This window comes from Telopea speciosissima, chromosome 2 (genome assembly GCF_018873765.1).
Source record: "Telopea speciosissima isolate NSW1024214 ecotype Mountain lineage chromosome 2, Tspe_v1, whole genome shotgun sequence".
NCBI lineage: Eukaryota > Viridiplantae > Streptophyta > Magnoliopsida > Proteales > Proteaceae > Telopea > Telopea speciosissima.
In genome coordinates this window covers 38635040-38659314 of record NC_057917.1, presented here as the reverse complement: position 1 = coordinate 38659314, position 24275 = coordinate 38635040, and the positions used below count along the sequence as shown (strand labels likewise).

The window sequence follows — 24275 nt, the reverse complement described above, 5'->3', positions numbered from 1 at the left end:
GACCTGGACGAAGGTCCATGTAGACTTCTTCTTCAAGGTCCCCATGCAAGAAAGCGTTTTTGACGTCCATTTGGAATAGGGACCAGCCACAATTGATTGCCACAGACATTAAAACCCTAATGGTGTTCATTTTTACAACTGGGGCAAAAGTTTCCTTATAATCTATACCATATGTTTGGGTATAACCCTTAGCAACAAGGCGAGCTTTGTGTCTTTCAATAGACCCATCGCTCTTGTATTTAATTTTGTAAATCCACCTACAACCTACGGGTCGTTTCCCATTGGGAATAGAGACTATATCCCAAGTCTGATTTTTACTAAGAGCCGTGAGCTCTTCCTTCATGGCAGCTGCCCATATAGGAGAGTTTTTTGCCTCAGCGAAGTTGGTAGGTTCATTTAAGGCATCAACGGTCTTAAGGAAAGCTTTACAATTGGGTGATATCTTGTCATAGCATACATATGACTGAATCGGATAAGCAGTGGTAGTATGAAATGAAGTATAATCTTTGAACCTAGAGGGAGGCTGACTTACACGGGTTGATCTTCGAACAAGGGTTGGAATGATAGCTTCGGTTGGAGTGGGAGCAGCATCGTCATCGGGGGGAACTGCCTCTATATTACCGATATTATTATTACCTTGGTCGGGAATAATCGGAAGAGGAGTAAATTCCAAATGAAAACCACTATAGTCATACTCGATCGGACTAGTCTCCCCCTGAATTTGATCCCTGCTAGGAAAGAACATGTGAGATTCATCAAAGCTAATAGCACGAGAGACATAAACCTTTCTAGTGGTAGGATCATAGCACTTGTATCCCTTTTTAACTGATGAATATCCTAAAAAAATACATTTTCGAGCTCTAGGGTCAAGTTTGTTGTTGGAGGGAGAATGGATATAACAGACACAACCAAAAACTCGAAGATGCGAGGACTTAATAGGGCGTCCCATAACAATCTCCATAGGAGATTTAAAATGTAAGGCTTTGCTAGGTAACCGATTAATTAGGTAGCAGCCATAGTTGTCATGGCGTCCTGGCGCTGGAGAGGGCTGCATGGCGACCTACGCCATGGCGACCCTCTTTGATTTCTTCTTCCTGACTCTCTTTCCCTCTTCGATTTCTTCTTCCTGTCTTCGATTTCTTCTTCCCTCTTCGATTTCTTCTTTCCCTCTTCAATTTCTTTCGATTTCTTCTTCGATTTCTTCTTCCTGTCTTCTTTCCCTCTTCGATTTCTTCTTCCTGTCTTCTTTCCCTCTTCGATTTCTTTCGATTTCTTCTTTCCCTCTTCGATTTCTTCTTCGATTTCTGAATTTTCTTCTTAAAACTTGAGAAACAATAGAGAAAAAATAAAACATGGCTTGAGTATACATCTATTAACACATTAAAAATAGAGAAAATAAAAAATAAAACATGGTCGACATGCTCGCCATGGCGGGCGACATGTCGATATATCGACGTGACACCCCTCCACCGACTTGGATCGCCGTGACGCCGTGACAACTATGGTAGCAGCTGGTGAGGACTGCATCAGACCAATAGGTTTTTGGTAAATGAGCATGAAATAGAAGAGATCGGGTTACTTCTAGGAGGTGTCGATTTTTGCGTTCAGCAACTCCATTTTGTTGAGGAGTACCGACACAGGAGGTTTGATGAATAATTCCTAGACTTCTAAGAAAAGTCTCAAAAGGGGTGTTGGTGTATTCAGTACCATTGTCGGTACGAAGAACTTTAATCCGAGTATTAAATTGATTATGAATCATGTGACAAAAATCTTGAAAGACACTAAGAACTTCACTTTTAGAGGTTAGCAAATATAACCAAGTTGTGCGGGATTTATCATCAATAAACGTCACAAAGTATCTAAAACCATCTCTAGAGTCCACAGGGGCATTACCCTAGACATCAGAATGCACAAGTTCAAATAATTCAGTTGATGTACTAGTACTATTTAAAAACTATGTTGTTTTGAAAAATGACAAATATCACAATCCTTAGAATTAAGAGAAAAAGAAGGATTAAATGCATGGAGCATACGATCAGATGGGTGCCCCAATCTCCAATGCCAAATCTGAGATGTATCATCCTTAATTCTTTTTGCAGTAAATGCCTCACCGGGGAGCTCAAGAGTATAAAGACCGTTTTGACATTTTCCTTCACCAATCGTCCTCCCATTGGTTCGGTTCCGAAATATTACCTTGTGCTGAGAAAAAATAACATCAATTCTTTAATAATTTTGCTACCTGAAAGAAGGTTAGAAGACAAGGCAGGGACAAACAAAACACTTGCATTTTTAGAAAATAAATTAATTGTTCCCTGCCCTATAATCGGAATTTGAGATCCATTGGCAACAGTGATTTGAGAATTACCGATATTAGTATGAAAATTAGAGAGGTAATGTAATGTACTACTCATATGGTCAGTAGCTTCAGAATCTACTATAAAATATTTTGAGGAGGAAGCATTAAAAGCATTACCAGAGATAGCACCAGAAGTTTGAGCAAGGGTGGCTGAATCAGAAGTTGAAGATGATACTTCTTTGGCTTGCATCAGCTGCTGGAGTTGAAGAGAGATTTTATCGAGAGCATGCTGAAATTCTGGAGTTTTTGAATCAAGTCCAACAGCTACATGAGCTTCAACGCCTTTGTCTTTGCTAGGTCGAAGGTGAGGATGCAATCCCCAACACCTATCCTTGGAGTGACCATCACGACCACAGTGGTCACAATGATACTTACTCTTACCTTTTTGTTTTGTGAACAACCAAGCTCCACCACCACTGGATTGATTATTAGTGGAAGTTTTCACAATATGAACAGAATTTTCAACAGTAGAAATTCCTATGAGTTTAGTGTTGGAATGCATCATCCGTCGACGGGTTTCTTCCCTTTGAATAGTGGCGCAAACATTAGTAAAGGAAGGCAAAGAAGAGTTCATAAGGATTTGCCTTTTAATATCATCATACTCAGGTCGAATGCTGGCCAAAAGTTGGAAAATTCTATCTTGTTCTTCCCTTTGGGCATAGACATCAACCGTTTGTGCCGGCGGGCGGTATTGACGCAACTCATCCCATTTTTTCTTTAAGTTTCCAAGGTGAACTGTAAAATTCTGATCAACAGTTTGTTCAGTGTGAACAATTTCTTGTTGCAACTCGAAGACACGAGATGCATTATCGGCATGGCCGTACATATCTTTTAACGAAATCTAAAGAGATTCAGCAGTCTCTGAGTAAGCAAAAATCTCATAAATTTGTGATTCCATGGAATTAAAAATCCAGGACATCACAAGATGGTCATTAGCTTGCCATTCAGCGAATTTTTTATCAGTAGGTTCCGGGGCCTTTGTCGTACCATTAACAAGGCCAGATTTGGATCGGCCACCAAGAGCGATGGTAACAGCCCTGGACCAAGGTAAGTAGTTACGTCCGTTAAGAAAAATCGAGGTGAGACGACCACCCATCTCAGTAGAACCAACAAGTTTTCCTCCATTGGGGATAGCAGAATCTTCCATTAAGTCCAATAAGAAAAGCAACAAGAAAGTAAGGAAACAAGGTAAGACTTATCTTAGAAAGGCAGGATGATGTAAGTCCAAGACGAAGAATAACGATCCCAGGTTCATAGAGAGCGCTCTGATACCATGTTTGCAGTTCAATAAGAATTGCTCAAGAAGAAATATAGAAAGAGAGATGAAGAGTTACAGATATAACGTGGTTCATGCTTCTGTAGAAGCACTACATCCACGGTGAAACAGTTCTCCTTATTTTTTCTTATTGATTTTTGGAACAAAGATACAATATATATGAGAAGAAAACAAAAGAGGGAAGAAGAGGAAACGGATACAAATATGACCGTTGGGACTTAACTCACACAAGCTGGACTGATGAACTTCCCAAGAAGCCAAGCTGGTGTGTGCAGCTTCCCAATACATGCCAACAAGCATGTAATTGATTTGGTGCGTGGTTCTATTTTACCAAATCTGCAAGCCTACAGAATGAGTCCTACAGAGCATGATGAGCTCAAGAAGCAAGTCGGAGAGCTGCTCCAACAGGGTTTCATTCAAGAGAGCCTAAGTCCTTGTACTGATACAACAGGAAATGAAGAGGTGATTTCACAGGGAGACAATGACAAGCAAGTTGCTGTTCTTGAAGAGGTGGGGCTGAATGAGAAGGTTATCAATATTGAAGACCCTATGGAGGTTGAACACATTGACTTTGTGATGCCCCCTTGGTTCTTCGAAGAGAAGGCTCCATGACTTGAAGACCATATTCCCACTGTTCTAACCTCAACAGAATTCTGCCAGGGAAGTGTTGAAGCTGCTGCCCACATGTTGCTTCCTCCTCATCACAAGGTCCGTGGACGAGTTTCTTCACATAAGCATGGTACTTGGATTCCCCTACATGATGTCAACAAGCTCAGCCCCAAGTTGCCAGAGTGTTGCATGGATTTCACCCATTCATCGGAGATGAATGTTTCTAAGTCGGGGTGAGTTGATGCAGATCCTAGCTTCCTCGAATTGAAGAAGCCACCCTAAGCCTAGGGTTTTAGTAGGAGCCTTAGCTTAGTTTATTTTAGTTCTATACTTAGTTTTTATTTTGTGTTTTAATTGAACCGGTTTAAATTGGTTGCATCCAATTGGTTCAATTGGTTTAATTTAAGTGAAGTGATCCTATTGGCTAGTAGGGAATCTTCTTTATTTTAAGTAGTTTAAGTTGTTTTTAAGTCATTAGGACTCTATTTTGAGTCTATTTCAGTTTCCTAGTCAGTTTAAGTTAGCTAATAGGTTAAGGATTGAGTTAGGCCATTCCTTTTTAGTGTCTAAGTCTAATTTTGAGTCTTTTATATAAGGTTCTAAGGGGGCCATGTATTGAATACGAATTTGATTAATAAAAAAAGCTTTTGTTTGCTGTCATAGCTGCTGCTCTGCTCTTTGAGAGTGTCCTTATGGATAATATCAAAGATCCCTTGTGAGTCATATCAAGGGTTAGGGCTGGTGGACTCCGGCGACTCCTTGCATCTTGTAGATCGAGAGGTCCTTCTTCTTCTTTAATCAAGTTTCTCCAAGCTACCATTGAAGAACCTGCAATTCAGTAAGTTAATTTACTGTTTTTATTATTTCCCCTCTTCCTCCTAACCTTCCTTTACCTTCCCTTAGATCTAATCCACAGTCCCCTCCCTCCATCAAACCCTACCTCCATTAAAGCACAGTTTCAGACCTTCACCCATACTCGATTCGGATTTCATGCTCAGAATAAGTAGTTGATTTCATGACATGTTAATTCTGAAATTAGTAACCTAATCATACTCTAAACCCTAGAATCCCCTTCTCCTACCTCCATTAGGAATTGTCTCAAATAACCTTATCTTGCTGCCCAACTCACCTAACCTACTTCCATTCATTCAAACATCATAAAACCTATACCATTAGACTTCCCTACACCTGCCCATCATTACTAGATAAGACAACCCTAACCTAAACCTAACTTTAACCCTAATTTTGACCTAAAACTCAAGTTTCACCCCTTCGGATGACCTGTTCAGATTAGATCCTGGTTGAACTGGCTCCTAGTAGGTCTCCTCCTATCTAGGACTACATTACCACCTGTCCTTTTTCTTTGATAGATCCACAAGGCAACACTCCAAGGAGCAACAGCAGCAGCAATCGGCAGCCAACAAAACAGTCGTTTTTTCAAAAATTCAATTGTGGGGGGCCTCCACGATTTTATTTATTTATAATAAGGCCTTAGGCCAATTCCTAATACAATTTAAATACTTCTCCTTCACTAAATCGTGGAAAGGAGAGGTTTAAATCTAAACTTAACTAATTAAAACAGTAAAGTGACTAAGATACCCTACTAACTTAAGTTAAGAACTAATTAGCTAAATAACTTAAATTGGACCACTTGAACCAATTGGATACAACCAATTCTAAACCGGTTCAATCTAAAAACAGAAAATAAAGCCAAGTATGGAGAATACTAGCAAATAAACCTACTCTACGGCCCCCTAATTAAGCCCTAAATTCAGGACTTCTTCTTCTTCTTCTTCTTCCTACTTGGAGCTGCATCAGTGGGCAATAGGAGCCTTTTCTTGAATTAGGTCTGTAACTCCTGATCAAGCCATGGGCCCCACAAGTTGTGTAATTATAAGATTCCTAGAATTTAGGAATCCTTGGAACCAATAGCTTAAAAGAGTCTCCAAATAACTCCACGATTTCTGGTTCCTTACGTAAACCAAAAACTGAACCTTATAACCTTAAGATGAACCACAAAATTAAATTCTCATCTTGGTCCAACCCAAACCAATCCAACCAGACCAATTTGGTTCTGCATTAGTCTGTTTTAAGCTATTGGTTGAATACATGTAAATTTTCTTAGTTGTACTAAGATTTTAATACTTGCTATTTTTATGAGATATCTACTACTTGAGTTTTTTAAGTTATTGAATAGGTTCCTTGTTTTATAGGTTAGCTTACCTGTTTTCAATGTTTTACAGTTTTGTTTTCTTCTTATTCTTTTTGCCATTTATTAACGGATTCACTGTTTGTATGTTACCTTTTCTGTTCTAATGTTCCATAGTTAATGGATAAATAAAGGGAAATTCCAGCTTGCCTTCACAATCTACTTATTTAGACCTTGTGGAGGGCTGACAATCCAAATTTTGGATTGGTAGGTCATCCTTTGGATTGACCATTTGGCAAGTTTTGCTCCCCACCTCATTCGTGTGGTGCACCAAATTTTCCTGTTATCATTCATCTATTATCCCAAACTCAAGGTTTTAAGTCTCTTAACGTATCCGCCGATACTAACCGATAGGTATCTTATTTTTAGGATACTGATACGATAAGCACGATACGATACTTGAAAAAAGTTATCAACTGTATAGGGTCAATACGTGACCCAATATGGTTGATACTGATCGATTCACTTGATACATCTCTTATAAACTATATTTTACATTTTACTTCGTTATAGTGTTTTATGCTTCAAAATTGTATTTCACATGTATCCTAAATATTTCAATGTGTATCTTGCGTATCTTCGATACGATACGATACATCTCTTAAAATCACCCTTCTAATACGATACTCGATACCGATACTTTAAACCTTGCCCAAACTGTCCAATGCCGCATGGTGAAATTCGTTGGAACTGAAACTTACCAACAGTAGATGGTGACATGGAAAGCATGTCCACAGAATTTGAATGCTGCCTGAGTAGCTGTTTGAACTAGTCCTTAACCAACCAGTGCAGAAGTTGCGTCTGTTCCTAGTGAATTAGTAACTATGCCATAATTTCTTTCTGATTTCAAGCCCCATTGAGATTTAAAATGGATATGTTAAATTGTATGGTGTATACCGTGGGGGTAGATGGGTATTTTACTATGTATTTTTGCTTCTTTGTCATTGTAGGGGTACCAGTGTAATTTTCCTCTTTGAGGCTTCTATTATAAATAGAAGCTTGGATGGTCTAATTGACTAACCAAGCATTTCAGTCCCAAACTCTTTCTCTCATCCTCTAAACATTCTCTCATCTTCTAACAGGGTATCAGAGCAGTAAATCTGATCTAGTTTTCTTTTCAGCCCTTCTTCCTTCATTCTATCGCAAGCCCTCTCTTCAGCTCTTCTTCTTCCTTCTTCTCTTCTTCCTTTTGTTCTTCTAAACCATGACAGGGCAGCACTAATGAGGTGATTCTTATGAATATAGTTGCTGCCCTACACCCACCTCGATGAGATAAACATTATTCAACTTTTCTGCAAGAATCGATTGGAGAACTTCCCACCTTTTGCGATTTTTTTGATTCTTCCTATCTTGGAGTTGAGTCTACATCAACATGGAAGATCATACTCCTCTTCTTGAAGATTGTCAACTATACGAGAAAAAGAAGAAGAAGAAGGGAAATCAAGAGAGAGAGAAGAAGATGAGATGTGCACCTTGGGAGTTGCACAATATGTGTAATCTCCCTCAATACTTCATTATATATTCACTAAAGGGTAAAACAGGAAACATAAGAAATAATAAGGAATAAAGAACCTAGACATAAATACCCTCCTCACATATCTTGATATTAGTGTCTTACACTAATACCGAGCCTTATACACTTCACAATAACACTCCCGCTCAAGCTGGAGCATAGATATTAATCATGCCCAACTTGTTACAAATATAATTCACTCATGCACTCCCCCAAAGACTTTGTGACCACATCTGCAAGTTGTTCTCCTGTACGGACATGACCAGGAGAAATCAACCCTCCATGTAGACTATGTGAATCTGGCTTCAACTTGGTGGCTGAGTTTGAGCCGTGACCAAAGTTATCAATTGTTCAATACGGACTTGCTGCCCGCTATTAGACTGTGTTACTGCGGCAGCCAACTGTCGCATATCATCTATCGTGGGATGAAGACATCCTTGCAATGTAGTAACCAACTGGTGTGCCACGTCATTCAATGACCCACTGTCAAGCGACATTGCCCCTTGTTGGTTATCATCTTCAGGACTGATTACTGTTGAATCAAACACTTCAACTCCATCCGAATTTCTTATGGTTCTCCTTGTGTTCATTAGTACTTACTTGGAGTGTCCCAACGGATGTGTCAAAAGATGTTTCCACTATTTTGGTCTCGAGATCGTTGTTGGATGTGCTAGCGTGCTAGAGTCGTTAAGACTCAAGTAGTATGCCTCGATCACAGACTTTGCTCTTACTTCTTTTAGGCGATAATGGATCGCACTCTTGCTTCAGTTGCTCCAAGGACTTTCAATGTTCAGATGACTACGAAAACTTAAAGGAACATGAAGCAAATGATTGAAGATAACTGAAATTGGTTCTGGTCGTCATTTTGAACGACGAAAATACATTAACAAGATCCCACAGAGGGAATATTCACACTGGAGAAACTAAACTAATCTAAAATACTCCTACTCCTAGTTGATTTGACGAAAGGTCCCTGTCACTTCTTCAATTGTTGTACTTATGTAACGGTTCTAACTCCACGTTCTGCTAACAACAGTTATTACTTCCTTCTTGACTGATCAAAACTACTTGCATAAAAACTTGACAGATCGGTCGTAACCATCATAGACTGTGCCTGTTCGTCTTGGATAGCTCTAAACGAACTGACTTACTTGTCTTTCATGTCGCCCTGGGCCCAGACTTTGCCGGCCCTACTTTTTTGACCGATATTAGGGTACAAACAGGATTCGGTTCAATTTGGTCTAAACCAATTGGGTTCGATCGGTCCAACCGGTTCAGGCTGGAAATTGACATCCCTAACTTTTGGAAATGCGATGGTTCTAATTGATCCAATTGGGCCGAATCGTTAAGGAACCGTCCCTTTTCACGCCTCAGGAGAAAACGAAAAAAAGCAGCCAAGCCACCGTCTTGATTTTTATCGCTGCTAATGATTTGATTCACCCGTTGGGAACTCTGTTTAGAACTTCGAGCTCTTTTGTGGAGATCGATTCTTCTGCGGTTGATCATGGTATGAATTTAAAGTTCCTTACTTCGGTTTTCATTCTTTCGCAATATCATTGGGAATCGACTTTGAGTGCACTTCTGAGATGCTGTTTGTAGCTTTGTTTGAAAACCGGAATATTGACTATCTTCCGCATTGTTGATATTTCCGAGCTTTCTCTGTGATATCGAACATTGATTTTAGTGGTTTTCAAATTATTCTTCTATGCTGAATGCTTGGATGTGTTGGACTCTTGAATTTGACCAACCTAGGGACTTCCGTTGTATAATGCGAATCCATTTAGTGTCCAATATCATATTACTGCAACATGTCAGCTGTCTAAATTGGATTGACTTGATTATTATATCTTGAAAGATCTTGAAGATTGTGTAAACTTATGGTCGAAGCCCAACATGTGAAACTACTCTTGGTTACATTCTAAAGTAGGCTTACCACTCCTTGTGAGTCTCAATTATGTCCGGTTACATGTTCTGCCATTGTCTTTTTGAAAATTGGTATTATGGTTGGCTCCAAATAAAACTAAGAAACTGTTATGATGACAGGTGTACCACTCAAGTTTTGTTAATGAGGAAGGCATAACAAAAGCTTGTGGGTGCCCTCTGCTTCCTTTGAAAAGCCATATAAAGGGTCCTGCACCAGTTTCAGATCAAGGTTAATTTTTGTATTAAATTTTGTTCAACTACCACCCAAGCAATTTTCTTTGAAGTTTTTTGTTGAAGCAATTGGACACAAATTTTTCTGCAGATAAAACTGATATCATTGATGAAGCAATCACATTCTTTCGTGCCAATGTCTTCTTCAGAAACTTTGATATCCAGAGCTCAGCTGACAAGCTTCTCATTTATTTGACATTTTACATCAATGTTGCTTTGAAGAGGCTTGAGGGCTGCAGAACACTGGCTGAGGGGACCAAAGCTATCATTAGCTTGGGTCTTGAGAAGGTCCCTGTGCCTGGAGAGCCTGGTTTTCCCTTTGCAGGACTTTTTGCACTTCCCAAGTCTCAGCAAGAAGCAGGTAAAGCTCCTTTCTCCATATTTTGTTATCTTCAGCAGTCCATATTGGCGAGGCATTTCTAGATAAAATCTTCAAACAGCAATATTCAAGAATGATACTTGTCAATTAGATTACACTGGCTTCTCAGTCTAGTATGTATGTCATCTTCAATGCCATTGCATCATTATTAAAATGATTTAGAAGCACTCTTACAGTGTAGCTTTACTCTTGATATTCGGCCTTGAAAATTTAAAACCAAATGGCCCATTTAATTATGTGATCCTCTTGATACAGATGCAAGGTACTCCAAGTACACTTGCAAGAGGAAGCGGGCCAGGTCCAAAATTGGCCCGCGGCCGAATCGTGGTGTTAGATTAGGACTTTGTTTCTCTTATTCATGGTCATCTAGGCGACGCCTAGACATCTAGGCACCCTGATGCAGATCTGAGAGAAGATCTGCTGGTGATAGGCATAAGAATGAGAAGTAACCTGGTACATATGCAGGTATGATGAATAAAGAGAAGAGAGAGATGTAGATAACAAGTCCCATATGTACCCGCAGGAACAAGCCCCAATACCAGCCCAGCAAGGTTGTGGGATTAGACTGTTGTGAGAGGCAGCCTGATCTGAAGATGTGGCAAATTTTTGTTGGTTCGATGGAGCAGCACGTAAGGCAGCCCCAGCCCAGAGAGAAGCATGAAGAAGATAAGAGACCAAGAAAGAAATTTAATAAAAAAAAAAGAACTTTCTGTTCACATGAACAGTACCCGAGTTATTGTTCATGTGAACAGTGATTTGGGGGCACATATGGACAGCTTTGTTCCTATTTTTGTTTAGCTATGTTAGTTTACCTTGTTTCTATTTTCCAGTTTGGTTGTAATAGGAGATTAGATTGTTTCTAAATTCAGTTTTAGCAAGTTAGTACTAGTTTCTAATTTCAGATTTAGAAAGTAGACTTAGCTTTTATTTAGAAGTCTCTGTTTTCTTAAGTTTCTATTTCAGTCCTTTGTTTCCTTTTAGTTAGATTTAGTTTCTATTTTTCGTTTGGTTTTTATTTTTGAGACTTCCTATTTTGTAAAACTTAGGCCAAGCTATAAATAAGCCCCATTGGTTGTACTTGAATTCAGACTTGAAATATGGAATTTCAATTGCTTGCTTGAAAGTGTTTGTCTGAGAAGACTTGTGTTCAACAGCTGAGATAACTGTGGGTGAGAGACCCAAGGCTGAGATAGCCTACCCCCTCCCATCCCTCTCCCCCCCCTTCATCTATCTATATCCCCTTATTCTTCTTCTTATCCTTTTTTTATGTTCTTTTTTCATATGTAAATAGAAAAAAAAAGCAATAAAAGTTTCAGTTATTCAATTTGTTCATCCTTATTGTATTGATCCTGGCTGCAATCGATCTTCCGCTGATTTCCTTGGTTCGAGGTTGACTTTTTCATTATTTAGTATCAGAGCTAAGGAGAGGTGGTGGACACGATCTACGGTTGTTGTATTATACTTCCAATTGAAGATTCATCATGCAAGTTTGATTTGATAACTGCACCAAACTCAAGGGCGAGTTTTTGGTTTTTTTCAAGATGGGGGGAGCTGATGTAGATCACAAGTCCATATGTGCCTGCATGAACAAGCCCCAAAACCAGCCCAACAAGGTTGTGGGATTTGACTGCTGTGAGAGGCAACCTGGTCTGATTATGTGGCAAGTTTTTTTTGATTCAATGGAGCATCACCTAAGGCAGCCCCAACCCAGAGAGAATCATGAAGAAGATAATAGACCATGACTGAAACCAAAAAAAAAAAAAACCACTGTTCACATGAATAGTACCGAGTTACCGTTCCCATGAACAATGATTTGGGGGCACATATGGACAGCTTTGTTCCTATTTTTGTTTAGCTATTTTAGCTTAAGTTGAATATCAGAGTAGGATTAGAATATTTGGTTTGTCAAGAAGACAGAGGCCACCTCTTTATTTATAATCAAATATTATTACAAATATGGAAGATAAACCGGCATGTGCAACATGTGCAAAATGAACGTAGACACTCTAGTGTATCAAGGTCTGGATACGAGTAAATGGGTCACTGCATCATCCTTTAACACTTCCCCTCAAGTTGGTGCATAGATGTGTCGCATGCCCAACTTGAATACAATAGGATGGAATTACTTAGAGTCTTAGACGCCAAACCCTTGGTGAAAATATCAGCCAAATGATTATCAGTATTGACAAAAGGTATGCATATCAGGCTTTCTTCAAGCTTCTCCTTAATGAAATGGCGATTCAGCTCAATATGTTTAGTGTGATCATGTTGGACTGAATTATGGGCAATACTTATTGTAGCCTTGTTGTCACAATAGAGCCTTATAGGATCTTGAGAAGTAACACCCAGATCTTTGAGGAGGATCTTTAACCAGAGTAGTTCACAAATTCCTTATGCCATGACTCAATATTCAGCTTCTACACTGGACCTGGATACAACTGATTGCTTCTTACTTCTCCAGGTAACCAAGTTACCTCCAAGATAGGTGCAATACCCAAAAGTAGAGCGTCAATCATCAATAGAGCCCGCCCAATCAGCATCTGTAAAAACTTCCAACTGAAGATTGTTGTTGGAGAATAGGAGGCCTTTACCAGGTGGTGATTTTAGGTATCTCAATATCCGGTATGCAGCCTCGAGATGCATGGTGCGAGGATCATGTAAGAACCGACTGACAATTTCAACTGCATAGGCTATGTCTGGCTGAGTAAGGGAGAGGTAGATCAATCAACCCACCAGCCTCTGATAACTCTTCTTTATCAACTGAATCACCTCAGTTGCTGCTTAGATGGTGGTTGATTTCAATGGGAGATTCTGCTGGTTTGCATCCTAACATCCTAGTTTCACTGGGACGATCTAGAACGTATTTCCTTTGGGAGATAAAGATGCCTTTGTCGGAACGGGCAACCTCAATTCCCAAGAAGTATCGAAGCGGTCCTAAGTCTTTAATCTCAAATTCCTGTGCCAGTTGGGTTTTAATGTTGGTGATCTCATCCTCATTACGACCAGTCACAACAATATCGTCAACAAACACAATGAAGGCTGTAACGTTGCCATTTTCATTCTTGATGAACAGAGTATGATCTGCCTGACTTTGCTAGTACCCAAATTTTAACATTGCTTTTAGGAATCTCCTAAACAGGCTCAGGGGGGGGGGGATTGTTTTAGGCTATAGAGAGCCTTTTTTAAGTCTACACACTTTTCCTGCTGTAGAGGTAGATTCAAACCCCAGAGGTATGTCCATGTAGACTTCTTCCAGATCCCCATTCAAGAACGCGTTCTTGACATCTAGCTACTGCAGATTGCATCCCAAATTTATAGCACAAGACAGTAAAGCTCGAACAGAATTCATTTTTGCTACAAGGACAAGTGTGTCTTGGTAGTCAGTGCTGTATGTCTGTGTGAACCCTTTAGCAACCAACCTTGCTTTATATCGTTCAACAGTTCCATCAGCTTTGTGCTTTACTGTATATACCTACTTGCACCCTACCAATTTCTTTCCATGAGGACGCGGAACAAGTTCCCATGTACCATTTTTCGTAAGAGCCTGAATCTCTTCTAACATAGCAACCTTCCACTTGGGATCAGCCATAGCATCTTTCCATCCATGCGGGGTAGAAACAGAGGATATGGAGGAAACATTCCAACATAATAATAAAATAATCATAACACGTATGCGGGGTGTTACATTGACTGTTTGAGTGGAAAGTCATGTCCTTTGATCTTACTATTGCACTTAGTACTTTCATGTGTGCCATGACTCAGGTACTTTGTCCTTTTTTTAGTAGATTTCTGGTTGTTTATTTTGATAATACACTAATATATAGTAAGCAAAAAAGATGATCATCTTGATCAACTGAGGCAAATCATGGAGTACTTCAAGCTGAGATGCTAATGTTGAATCAAAACAGTTCCAAAACTGAATCATTTCTCAGAGAAAAATTCCAGACTAAGGAGAACATGCATAAAACAAAATCCATATATCAGATGGACCTGAAATTCAGGTCGACTTTTGTTTGTAGGGTAAAGAACACTTGCTGAAAGTTTGACTTCAATCCAATGGTTGGATCTGAAGATATGGGTCAAACCTAGTTGCACTAGGAGAGGGGGGTATATCAGAATATCACAAATGAGATTGAAATTCAGTTGACAGAAATATTATGCCCAGTTGAATCTGGTCATATGCAATAATAATCAGCAATGTTAAATCTGCAGCAACAGTGATTCGAGTAGCAATTAAAATAGATGGTATTAAATCTGGGAAAACAGGGCAGAAATGGAACTCTTGAATAAACACAGATCAGCACGTCTGATCTAGGTTAAACTAAGGTCAATAGTCTTGTTTGAGATGATGAACAACTCTTCAAAAGTTGGGGATGATCTGACGGTCAGATTCCCTCAACCGTAATTCATGCCAAAAAAAAAACACTTGTATATAAATTCTAGATTGGAACTTGAGTTGCAGAAAATCAGAAGAACACTTACTTGGTTAATGGAGAAGAAGACGGAGGAAGAAGAATAAGAATAAGGGAAAGAGAAGGGCACCCGGGCTTCCCACCGCAAGGTGTTTGGATAGATCAAACAGACAAACACCAACCAGCGTTGATCGAATGCAAGGATCTTGATCAAACACTAGGTTCTTCACCAATGGAGAAGAGGAGCAGCAGCAACAGCTTATTTGTTCATAAAAAATTGTGGGCTATGAAAGTGCCTCACAGTTTGCTTTTATTGACAAGGAAAGAGATAGAGTTGGCTTGGAAGACTCCTAGTTGATTCCTCTTTACAAAGTATAATCAAACTTAGAGTCTAACTTACCTGTATCGACTTTAAGTGTGATGTGGACTCAACTTAAAAGCAAAGAAAATATAAGACTAGACTTAAATTGAACCAACATTGGACCATGACTTATATTGAACCCATCGGTTCAATTTGGACTGAACCAAAGACACTTAACATGAAAGAAACTAAGTTAAAAACGGAAGTAAAAGAGTAAATAAACTAGGCCACGCTAGGCTGGCCTTTCTTGATCTTCCTCCCGCCGTAGGTCTTCAGATCTGCATCAGCCCTCCCCAGCTTGAAATCATTCGTCTCCGATGAATGAGTGAATGACATGTAGTGCTCATATAAGAGTTCAGATTGAGACGTTTGAAATTATCTGCATAATCCAAGTGTTGTCGAGTCTTGGACGGCCTTTCTATTTGACAAGAAATACATGATAACCAGTGCCACAACGAGTGGTCTTGTAAGTGTCATCCAAGACCTCAATTACATCATCAACAGGTAACTTGAGTTGGGTCAGCCTCAGTATTTGTTCCGTATCACCATCATCTGAGTGATAAGTTGAAGATATTTCTTATGGTCATATCATAAGGCAATTCGAGCACATAAGTATTTGGTCGTACTTGTTTCAGTACCTTGTAGGAACCCATCTTCCTTTGGTGAAGTTTAGTATTTGCGCCAGTCTGAAACTTCTCGGGATTTAACAAGAATCATAATCATGTCTCCTGGTTTGAACTCCCCCATGCAACTCAGTTATGTAGCACACGAACTCATCATCCTTAAGGCTGACTCGAGCTTGGGGTGTCAGTGGAACAAGATCAATAGGTCATTGTGACTGAGTTCCAAGTAGTATCTCAAATGGAGTATTCCCTGTTGTCCTGTTCACTGGGTTATTATATGCAAATTCAGCAATATTGAGGATGGCTGGCCATGTCTTCTCATAATTTTGAATGCGGCATCTACCTCCGTCTGTCTGTCAATTTGTGGATGAAAGGCGGTTGAAAACTGCAGTTTGGTTTTAGTTTTCAGCCATAATGTCTTTCAAAAGTAACTCATAAACTTGACGTCACAATCAGAGACAATGGTTTCTGGTAGCCCATGTAGTCACTCTACTTCTTTGAAGAATTACTTTGCAAAGTGAGAAGCGTCAAAAGTCTTGCTACATGGCAGAAAATTGGCTATCTTCGAGAAATGATCCAATACCACTACAATGGAATCATATCGCTCTCGTGTAGGAGGCAGTCCAAGCATGAAATCCATGTTTATATCCAATCAGGGTGTATGAGGAACAGGTAAAGGTGACTATAAACCTGTATTTTGCTTTGTTCCTTTAGCAAGTGGGCATACTCGACATCTCTTGATCATATGATTGGCATCCTTTGATAGGTGTGGCCAATAATAGCGATCTGTAACCTGAATGAGACTTTTGTTCTTCCCAAAATGTACTCCCAAACCTCCTCCATGTAGCTCCCAAACAATGTGATGACATAGGGATGCGTTTGGAATACATAGTCAAGTTCTTAAGAACATATACCCATCATGAATTGAATATTTCGGATGCTGTCCGCCTTGCTGTAACTCCTGATAAAGCAGGCTGAAATCCTTGTCAGATGTGTACTTACCATGTATCTGATCAACGCTAACTGCTTGTGCTGAAAAAGTGTTAAGTGTAAACACTTTTCGACTCAGTGCATCAGCAACAATGTTCTCTTTTCCAGCTTTGTACTTTTAACACAAAATGTGAACTCTTGTAAGTAAGCTACACACTACAGAGTGAAGGTGCTTGAATGCGTCATGATCAGTGTAAAGGATGAACTCTTTATCGATAAGATAATTAATGCCTTAAGTGGTGTAACACTTGGACTACAAGATAGAGCTCCAGATCATATGTCGAATAGCGCCGTTTGGCTTCATTGGGTTTCTCGCTAAAGAAAGAGATTGGATGTCCACTTTGCATCAATACGCCTCCCAGACCAATATGTGAAGCATCAATAGCCACTTTGAATATGCGATCAAATTCTGGTAGCTGTAATACCTGTAATACCGGTGTCTCTGTCATCTTCTTCTTGATAAGAAGAAAAGCATTAGTCGTCGTTGTTGTCCATTCAAACTTGCCTTTGCTCTACTTCAAACATTCAGTGATTGGTGCCATTACTATGCCCAAATTGCGAATGAAACATCTGTAGAATTATTCTAAGCCATGAAAACTACGGAGTTCAGTGATGGCCAATCAAGAATGGTCTTAACTTTCTCTGGATCAGCTTCTACTGAAGAGATAATGAATTAAAATAATATGACCTTAGGCAGCATAAAAGAACACTTCTTGAGGTTGTTGTGAAGCTTCTCAGTGTGAAGTACTCTCAAGATTTGTCTTAAACAATCAAGATGGTCATCTAGATACTTGTTGTAATTCAATATGTCGTCAAAGTAAACAACCAAAAAGAGACTAATGAAGGAACGGAATACCTGTGTCATGACTCATAAAAGTGTGAGGTCCCCTCCTCCAATAGATTTTCAATTAATCTTAAGGTGTTATGGAAGCTCCTCACGTTCTCCTTAAATAGAGAAACATCTAAGAGAAAAAAAAAATCTGGCTGTTGGAGCTCCCAACAACTTTTTTTTCAAATTAGCTAGTCAACCTCCTTTTTGTGAATATAGCCGTTATTGACCGTTAAACATTGAATTGTTCAAAAACAAGTTCAGTCGGTTGACCGCCTGGACTAGCCTGTTGACTACTTGACCTTTAGACGACCAACTAGCCAGTGTCCAGTGCTTGGCGTGTCAGTGCCCTAATTGGATGGCACCTAGGCCTCAGTCAGTTGACTGCCAATACTTGTTGGTTGTTTGCATTAACCAGATTTACCACTTAAAGTCAAATCTAAATCCGGTCGGTCTGGTCAAGTCTAGTTCCAACTTAAGATGGTTAGACCTTTTTTCATACTTGGGCAACTTTTGACCAAGTCTCAGGGCGTCAAGGACGTGAGAATCTTACAAATTTGGATTACAAAGTATACTAGTAAGGAAACTAATCCTAAGTGCTTGTACCTTTGTGAATTTACCCTTGAAGGTGTTCGCTACCGATACTCACTTCGATGGCACTTCTTGCTCGTGAAGTTCTTTGACACTTGATCTTCATGGCACTTCTTGCTCGTGAAGTTCTTTGACACTTGATCTTCCAGTTGTGCTCTTCTATCACTTTATGCTTCTTTTGACATCTGAGTTTTGGAACATCTTTTTAGAATGGGAGTTTCCAATTAACATCCTCGTGATGTGCAAGATTTGCTTTACTCAGCACGACTCGTCTACTTGCTTGGAGTGACATTTATGGTGTTTTGATGCTTTGGAAAGGCGTTTCTGGAATTGCTGAGACATCATAAATACCATTTAAAGTACATATGGGAAATTGCTTTTTCATCACACAACATGGATGTAGTGCTTCTATACATTTTTATTTGCAAGGTGTGCTTCATATCCCCAAGGCACGTGCCTTGCCTAGTGCCTCACGCCTCAGGTGCTAGGAAGGCCTTTGCCCCTTGAGTGCACCTTGTGCCCTTGGCAATTTTGTTAGCTTTAGGAATTTGGTTTTCAATTATCTTCAAGGGTATAGCCTGCCATTGTAAACCATGATTCTAATATTTTGAAAAAGGTATTTTTGTATGAGTTTTGGTAAGCTCCTGTGCTGCTTTCGTGAATATTCTCCAGGGTGTTGCTGATTTCTGTTCTGTTGGTAATCATTCCTTCCGTTCCAGCTTTATTTCATCCAAACTCAGGTCAGTATATAAGCACCTAAGCACAGCCGCAACACTCTGTTTTGGTTTTCAATTCCTTCATATTTCTTCTAATTGGTTCTGCACTTCTGCTAGAGTACTATCTAGAGTATCAAGGATTTAAGTATTGTACCATGTCAGCCGATTCTTAGCGATACATATTGTACCTGTACCGATACAATATGTATTTGATACGATGCTTATTATTAAAAAAAAATTGTATGGTACTATATTGGCCAATACTTCTTGATATGGTTCGATAATTATTGATGCAGTTCGATACTAATCAATACAGTCGATTCTAAAACCTTTAGAAATACATACCTATTTTTGAAAAGAAAAAATTTGTATTGCCGTTGGATCACCCTGCGAAGGCGTGGTGAGAGGTATATAGGTGCACCTTGCTAAGGGAATGGTTTTATGTCCTATTAGCCTAACCAACATGTATCATGTAGGGATATAGAGCCTCAAACATTTAGGTAATGCCACAACTAACTGTAATCTTGTTTTATAATTGACCTGGTACTGGGAGTGACTTGGTTCTTTTGGTTCAGATATCGTTTGTCACCCTATTGACCCTACTCTGGTGTGATCTTCGATAACTGGGCCAGTCTAGAATTTAGTCAACCTTGTACCCATACTCACTAACACTTGTTTGGGTTTGATTATTGATCATTGTTTGAAGCATGACTGCGCATCATAAGCATGCATACCTTAATCCAAGGGGCGACTAGAGGGTAGGCTAGGATTCCCAGAATTTTATGGATACATTGATTCAAATGGGTCCAATTTTGTTTGAAAATTACATGTAATGTATGAAATACATTATGGACTTTGATTGCTGCATTCTTCTAATTTTTCAGTATTTTAAATTTGGTCAAAGGTTTTATGCACGGCCAGGAACATACATGGTCATGCCTTCAACTGTTGGATGGGGGAGAGAGTGGGATGTGTTATTACATTTCTGCCCCCCCTCCCCCATCAAATGGTTGGAAGGCACGACCGTGTACATACACAGCCATGCATAAAAACTGGGTCCTTCAAAATTTTCCTATTTTCTGAAGAATAAAAAATTATGAAAAAATTATGGATACATCGAGGCAGATGGGTAAAATGTTTGAAAACCACTTCATTTTTTTTTTTTTTTTTGTAAAATAAGAAATTATGGATATTTTAAACCTTGGTAACACTACCATCAATATTTCGACTGGGGGCAGTATTGCACGTATGTTTGATTTGTGCACAATATCATCTTGTTTGCACTTTTACCTAAGACCACTTCCAACTCTGAGATTGAATGAGCCTGCAACTCTCTATGGTATTGGTACATATAAGAAACCTCATCCTTTATCCATAATCAATTGAATGCAATGATCTCATTGAATTTTGTTCTCATTTTTACACATCATATATTTTATATAGTTCTTATTTATAGTGGTTGATGCTTCAAACTGTATTTTGAATTTATTCTTAGCATTTCCATGTGTCTTTTTAGCATATATTGTGTCTCTCCAGTACGATACATCTCTTAAAATCATCCTTCCGATACGATATCTGATACTGATACTTAAAACCTTGGGTCTGGATTGCTTTGAAATTTCTTTTTTGATCTTTTATTCTCATTCCCTGCCATACCTGAACTTTGGACTCGAGTTTATTGCTACATATTATTAGTTTCTGTTCACCTGCCTGTAATGGTATTTCTCCCTAATCTGTTCAATCTAACCCTTCAATTCTAGGGGGAATTCTAGGATTTTTATTGTTGATATACCGGAACATAAGTAGTATTTGTATTGTTAATCTGCCCTTCATAATTTCATCAACGTTTACATTTTCTCTATTCTGAAATTCTGTTTTGTCTATATTTTAAAATTAGATTCTAGTTCTAATATTCCTTCTTCAGTTTCCTTGAGTGTAAGCCTTAGCTATCTTTAATTTCCACTTCTGTTGCTACTTCTAATATTAGGAATCAGCAAGCATACTTCTTCAGTTAATGTAGAATTTTGTTTTATACTAATTTGTATTATGCTGGGCCATAGTCGTCAAAGCGTCGCCTAGGCAACAAGGCTCTTTTGGGGACCTAGGCATTCCACCGCCTTTATTGAATGCGTTGGTATTTTTATTATTATATAAGATTAAGTGCCTTTTCTCATGTTTTGATTGGGGTTGTGTAGAATGTTTATATACAGTGTGATGAATGGGATCATGTCTTTGTATAAAAAATTGAAAAATAAAATAAAAAATAAAACAAAAACAAAAGAAAGAAAAAAAGAAATGGAGAAGAAGATTTCATCATGGGAAAAGGAACCAAAGTTGGAACCCTTCTCTTCTACTACCTTGCTTGGTCGGGTTTTTTACCTAAATTATTTGGCTTTAATATAATGGTGAAAATTATAAACAAAGGGATAAGGAAGGAAAAAGAGAAAAGAGTATAGCTGGTGGGTGATATTTATCCAATTGAGCCCCGTGCCTTTTCCAACAGGTAGTCTCAAGAATGTCTTCGTGTGTCGTGACTTCTTCTCATCTCCTCCGCTCAACTACCTTTCGAATTCATGTGTTTGTCCTTTGGTTACAGACTTATAGTACACCAAAGGGGACTTTAAGGTAAACAGTTGTGTCCATTAACCTGCCACATGGTTTATGTCCGGGAACAAAACTGTATCCATGTTTTAAAATCGTTCAAATGCATGCTTAGGTCGCCTAGGCGCCGCCTTATCGTCTAAGCACTTAAGAAGGCCCTCCAACGCCTTAAGTTGCCTAGCGCTTTGAAACCTATGTGCCGAGCAAAGAGTTTCACATCCATTTCCATGTGCAAAGTTTAGCATCAGCCGGAATACAGAGGATAGCCTTCAAATGTTGATATTTAGCTTTAATATGCCAATCACCTGCAGTAGTTTACGTGGATATAAGCCTATAAGTTATCAGCTGAAGTCTTGAAGATGTGGAGTGTAATATTTGTTGGGGCAAGGTTTTCCATGCTCTTTCTCGCGACACCAAACATGGCCTGGGGAATGGTTTCATTCAATAAGGGTCCCACATGGTGTCTGAGGAGACTGTCAATTTGGGACCCACAGCTCATTATGTGAGAGAGTGAGAAGGAACCCCACATCCCCACGTCTGCTACATTGGATCTTTTTCTTTTTGTTATAGATGTAAGTTTGAAGATTTCGACTCCTGAGAATACACATGACCTGATCTATTTAAGTGGATAAAAATTCCATATGTAACAAAAGGGCATACCCAGGACATAAGGCTCCCGCCATTGTGGGTCTAGGGAGGGTCATAATGTACGCAACCTTACCTCCACTTCACGGAGTTGCTGTTTCCCGACTCAAACCCACAACCACTAGGTTGCAATGGAGCAACCTTACAACTGAGCCAAGGTCCGTCTTCTATTCCAAATATAACATGAACTCTAATTTATCATCCTACAAAATCTATACCATATGTTGCTACAGACTGTTGAGGCTCTCACAAATATCTTGCAACTTGCTGCATGACCCTATGCACTAAACAACATAGACAAACCTCTGGTATTGGTAATTCTTGTTATCCCATGAGTGTTCTACGTAGATTGAAGGCAACATTACAAAGTTTGATTATAACAAAGAAGATTTTTGGCTTAAAGTCTTAAACCAATGAGATGCTGAGTGACACTGATAAACTAAGATGGCTGAGGGTAAGTGATGTGAGCATAGACATGTATGATGTCCATCATATTTGAAAGCTGCACAATCCATGATCTCTATGATCCTATATTGTTGAATGTTCTGTATGCTTGAGCATTTTTTGGTTTTCACTTTTTTAATCCACAAGGATTGACCGAAGGGTTTCCTTTTAGTGTTTGTATTTTTAGTAAAATATTGTCTCTGTATTTCTTGTCTTTCACTCTTTTTTTTTTCCTTTCCCCCTTTTTTTTCCTTTCGAGCATTTAGAAAATATAACTTGGATATTTTGGGCTGTGTAACTGATAACTAATGGAAACTTTGGGTTAGGTATCCAAAAGCCAATGGGTTCCTTTATCAACTTGATCAGTTTGGTGGTAATGCAATGATAGAAATGCTTTACATTTACCTATTATGGATTTATACTGCTTGAATGCAGAGCTATTTAGGGACTATCTGAAGCAGATAAGGGAGGAAACAAGTGGAAGGCTACTCAGTGTTGCATACAGGCCAAATGGAACTCCAAACAAATGGTGGTTGGCATTTGCCAAGAGGAAATTCATGAATATTATTGTCCCCTAAAGCATTGATTACAAGAGAACACACTCTTACAAGGACTTGGAAGTCCTACATAAGCTTCATCAAGTGTGACAGATATATATAAGGATGATCTGTATTTGCTTACTGCTTGTATTCCAACCTTCCTTTGGTCTGTCTACTCATTCTTCTCTTCAGAATCTTGTGTTGTTGATAAGATCGTTAAGGAGCATTGTAATTATGGATAAAAATCCTCTATGATGCATGAATCTAGCAGTGCACTGAAGTGTGGGTTCCATATAGTTCCATATGGCGCTGCAAGATCATGTGATTGAGAAATCCCTGGACCTATTTCAGTTGAAATACCCATAGCCATGACCGGATTGAGCTTTTACCCTCCTGATGGCATTGTCTTCCCTCTTCTCTCTCTCTCGACTTCCCTCTCTTGCCTGTACTTCCTCTGCGAGTTCAAACTATGGAACGAAGTGTAGAGGAAATCAGCATTGAAATCTCGATCGAAGGAATCTTCAAGAGGGTAAGGGTAGTGTATCCATGAAACCATCTCGTCTTCTTGCAGTAACAGGTGAAGCGAAGCACCTTGCTCTGCTGTCGTTGCACATGATCAGACGTCCAAGACTGTATCTTTCTGTGATGATTTCTTGGGAGATCTGACTCTCGAGAACGACCCGACTGTTCTGCCATACCAGCTTCTGCCATACCAGCTCCATGAGCCCTTCTTCCTCTCTACTGTTCTAGTGTTTAGAATCAATCAAACATAACTACTAATTACATAACAATTGAATTGAAAAACAGCAGAAGGATGGAGGATAGCTAGGTGAGAGAGAGAGAGACTACAGTTTCGATTTCCCCTGCCGGGGTAGTCCCAACATCTTCGTGTTCAAGGTCAACTCTTCGTCTTCTGTTTCAAAATCCGGAACATAGTGATTCATTCTCCAACGCCACACGACATTGTAATAACAAAATAAGAAAAGTAAAGATGTGGAGAAAGAAAAGCAGAAAATCCAGATTTTCTA

At 39.2% G+C, this 24275-nt stretch overlaps 1 protein-coding gene across 2 annotated transcripts; it reads left to right on the top strand.

Annotated features, from left to right (window-relative positions):
• Positions 1 to 9380: 9380 nt before the first annotated feature.
• On the top strand, positions 9381 to 23403 carry LOC122653264 (actin-related protein 2/3 complex subunit 3). 2 transcript variants are annotated; one of them, XM_043847238.1, is made up of 5 exons: positions 9381 to 9470; positions 10007 to 10115; positions 10209 to 10478; positions 10752 to 10794; positions 23144 to 23287. In XM_043847238.1, the coding sequence occupies exons 1-5, from the start codon at positions 9468 to 9470 to the stop codon at positions 23151 to 23153; spliced, it is 435 nt and encodes a 144-aa protein (XP_043703173.1). In that variant the 5' UTR covers positions 9381 to 9467; the 3' UTR covers positions 23154 to 23287. The 2 variants fall into 2 exon arrangements, with proteins under 2 accessions (XP_043703173.1, XP_043703172.1); XM_043847237.1 differs by lacking the exon at positions 10752 to 10794 and having other exon boundaries at positions 9388 to 9470; positions 23144 to 23403.
• Positions 23404 to 24275: the final 872 nt, after the last annotated feature.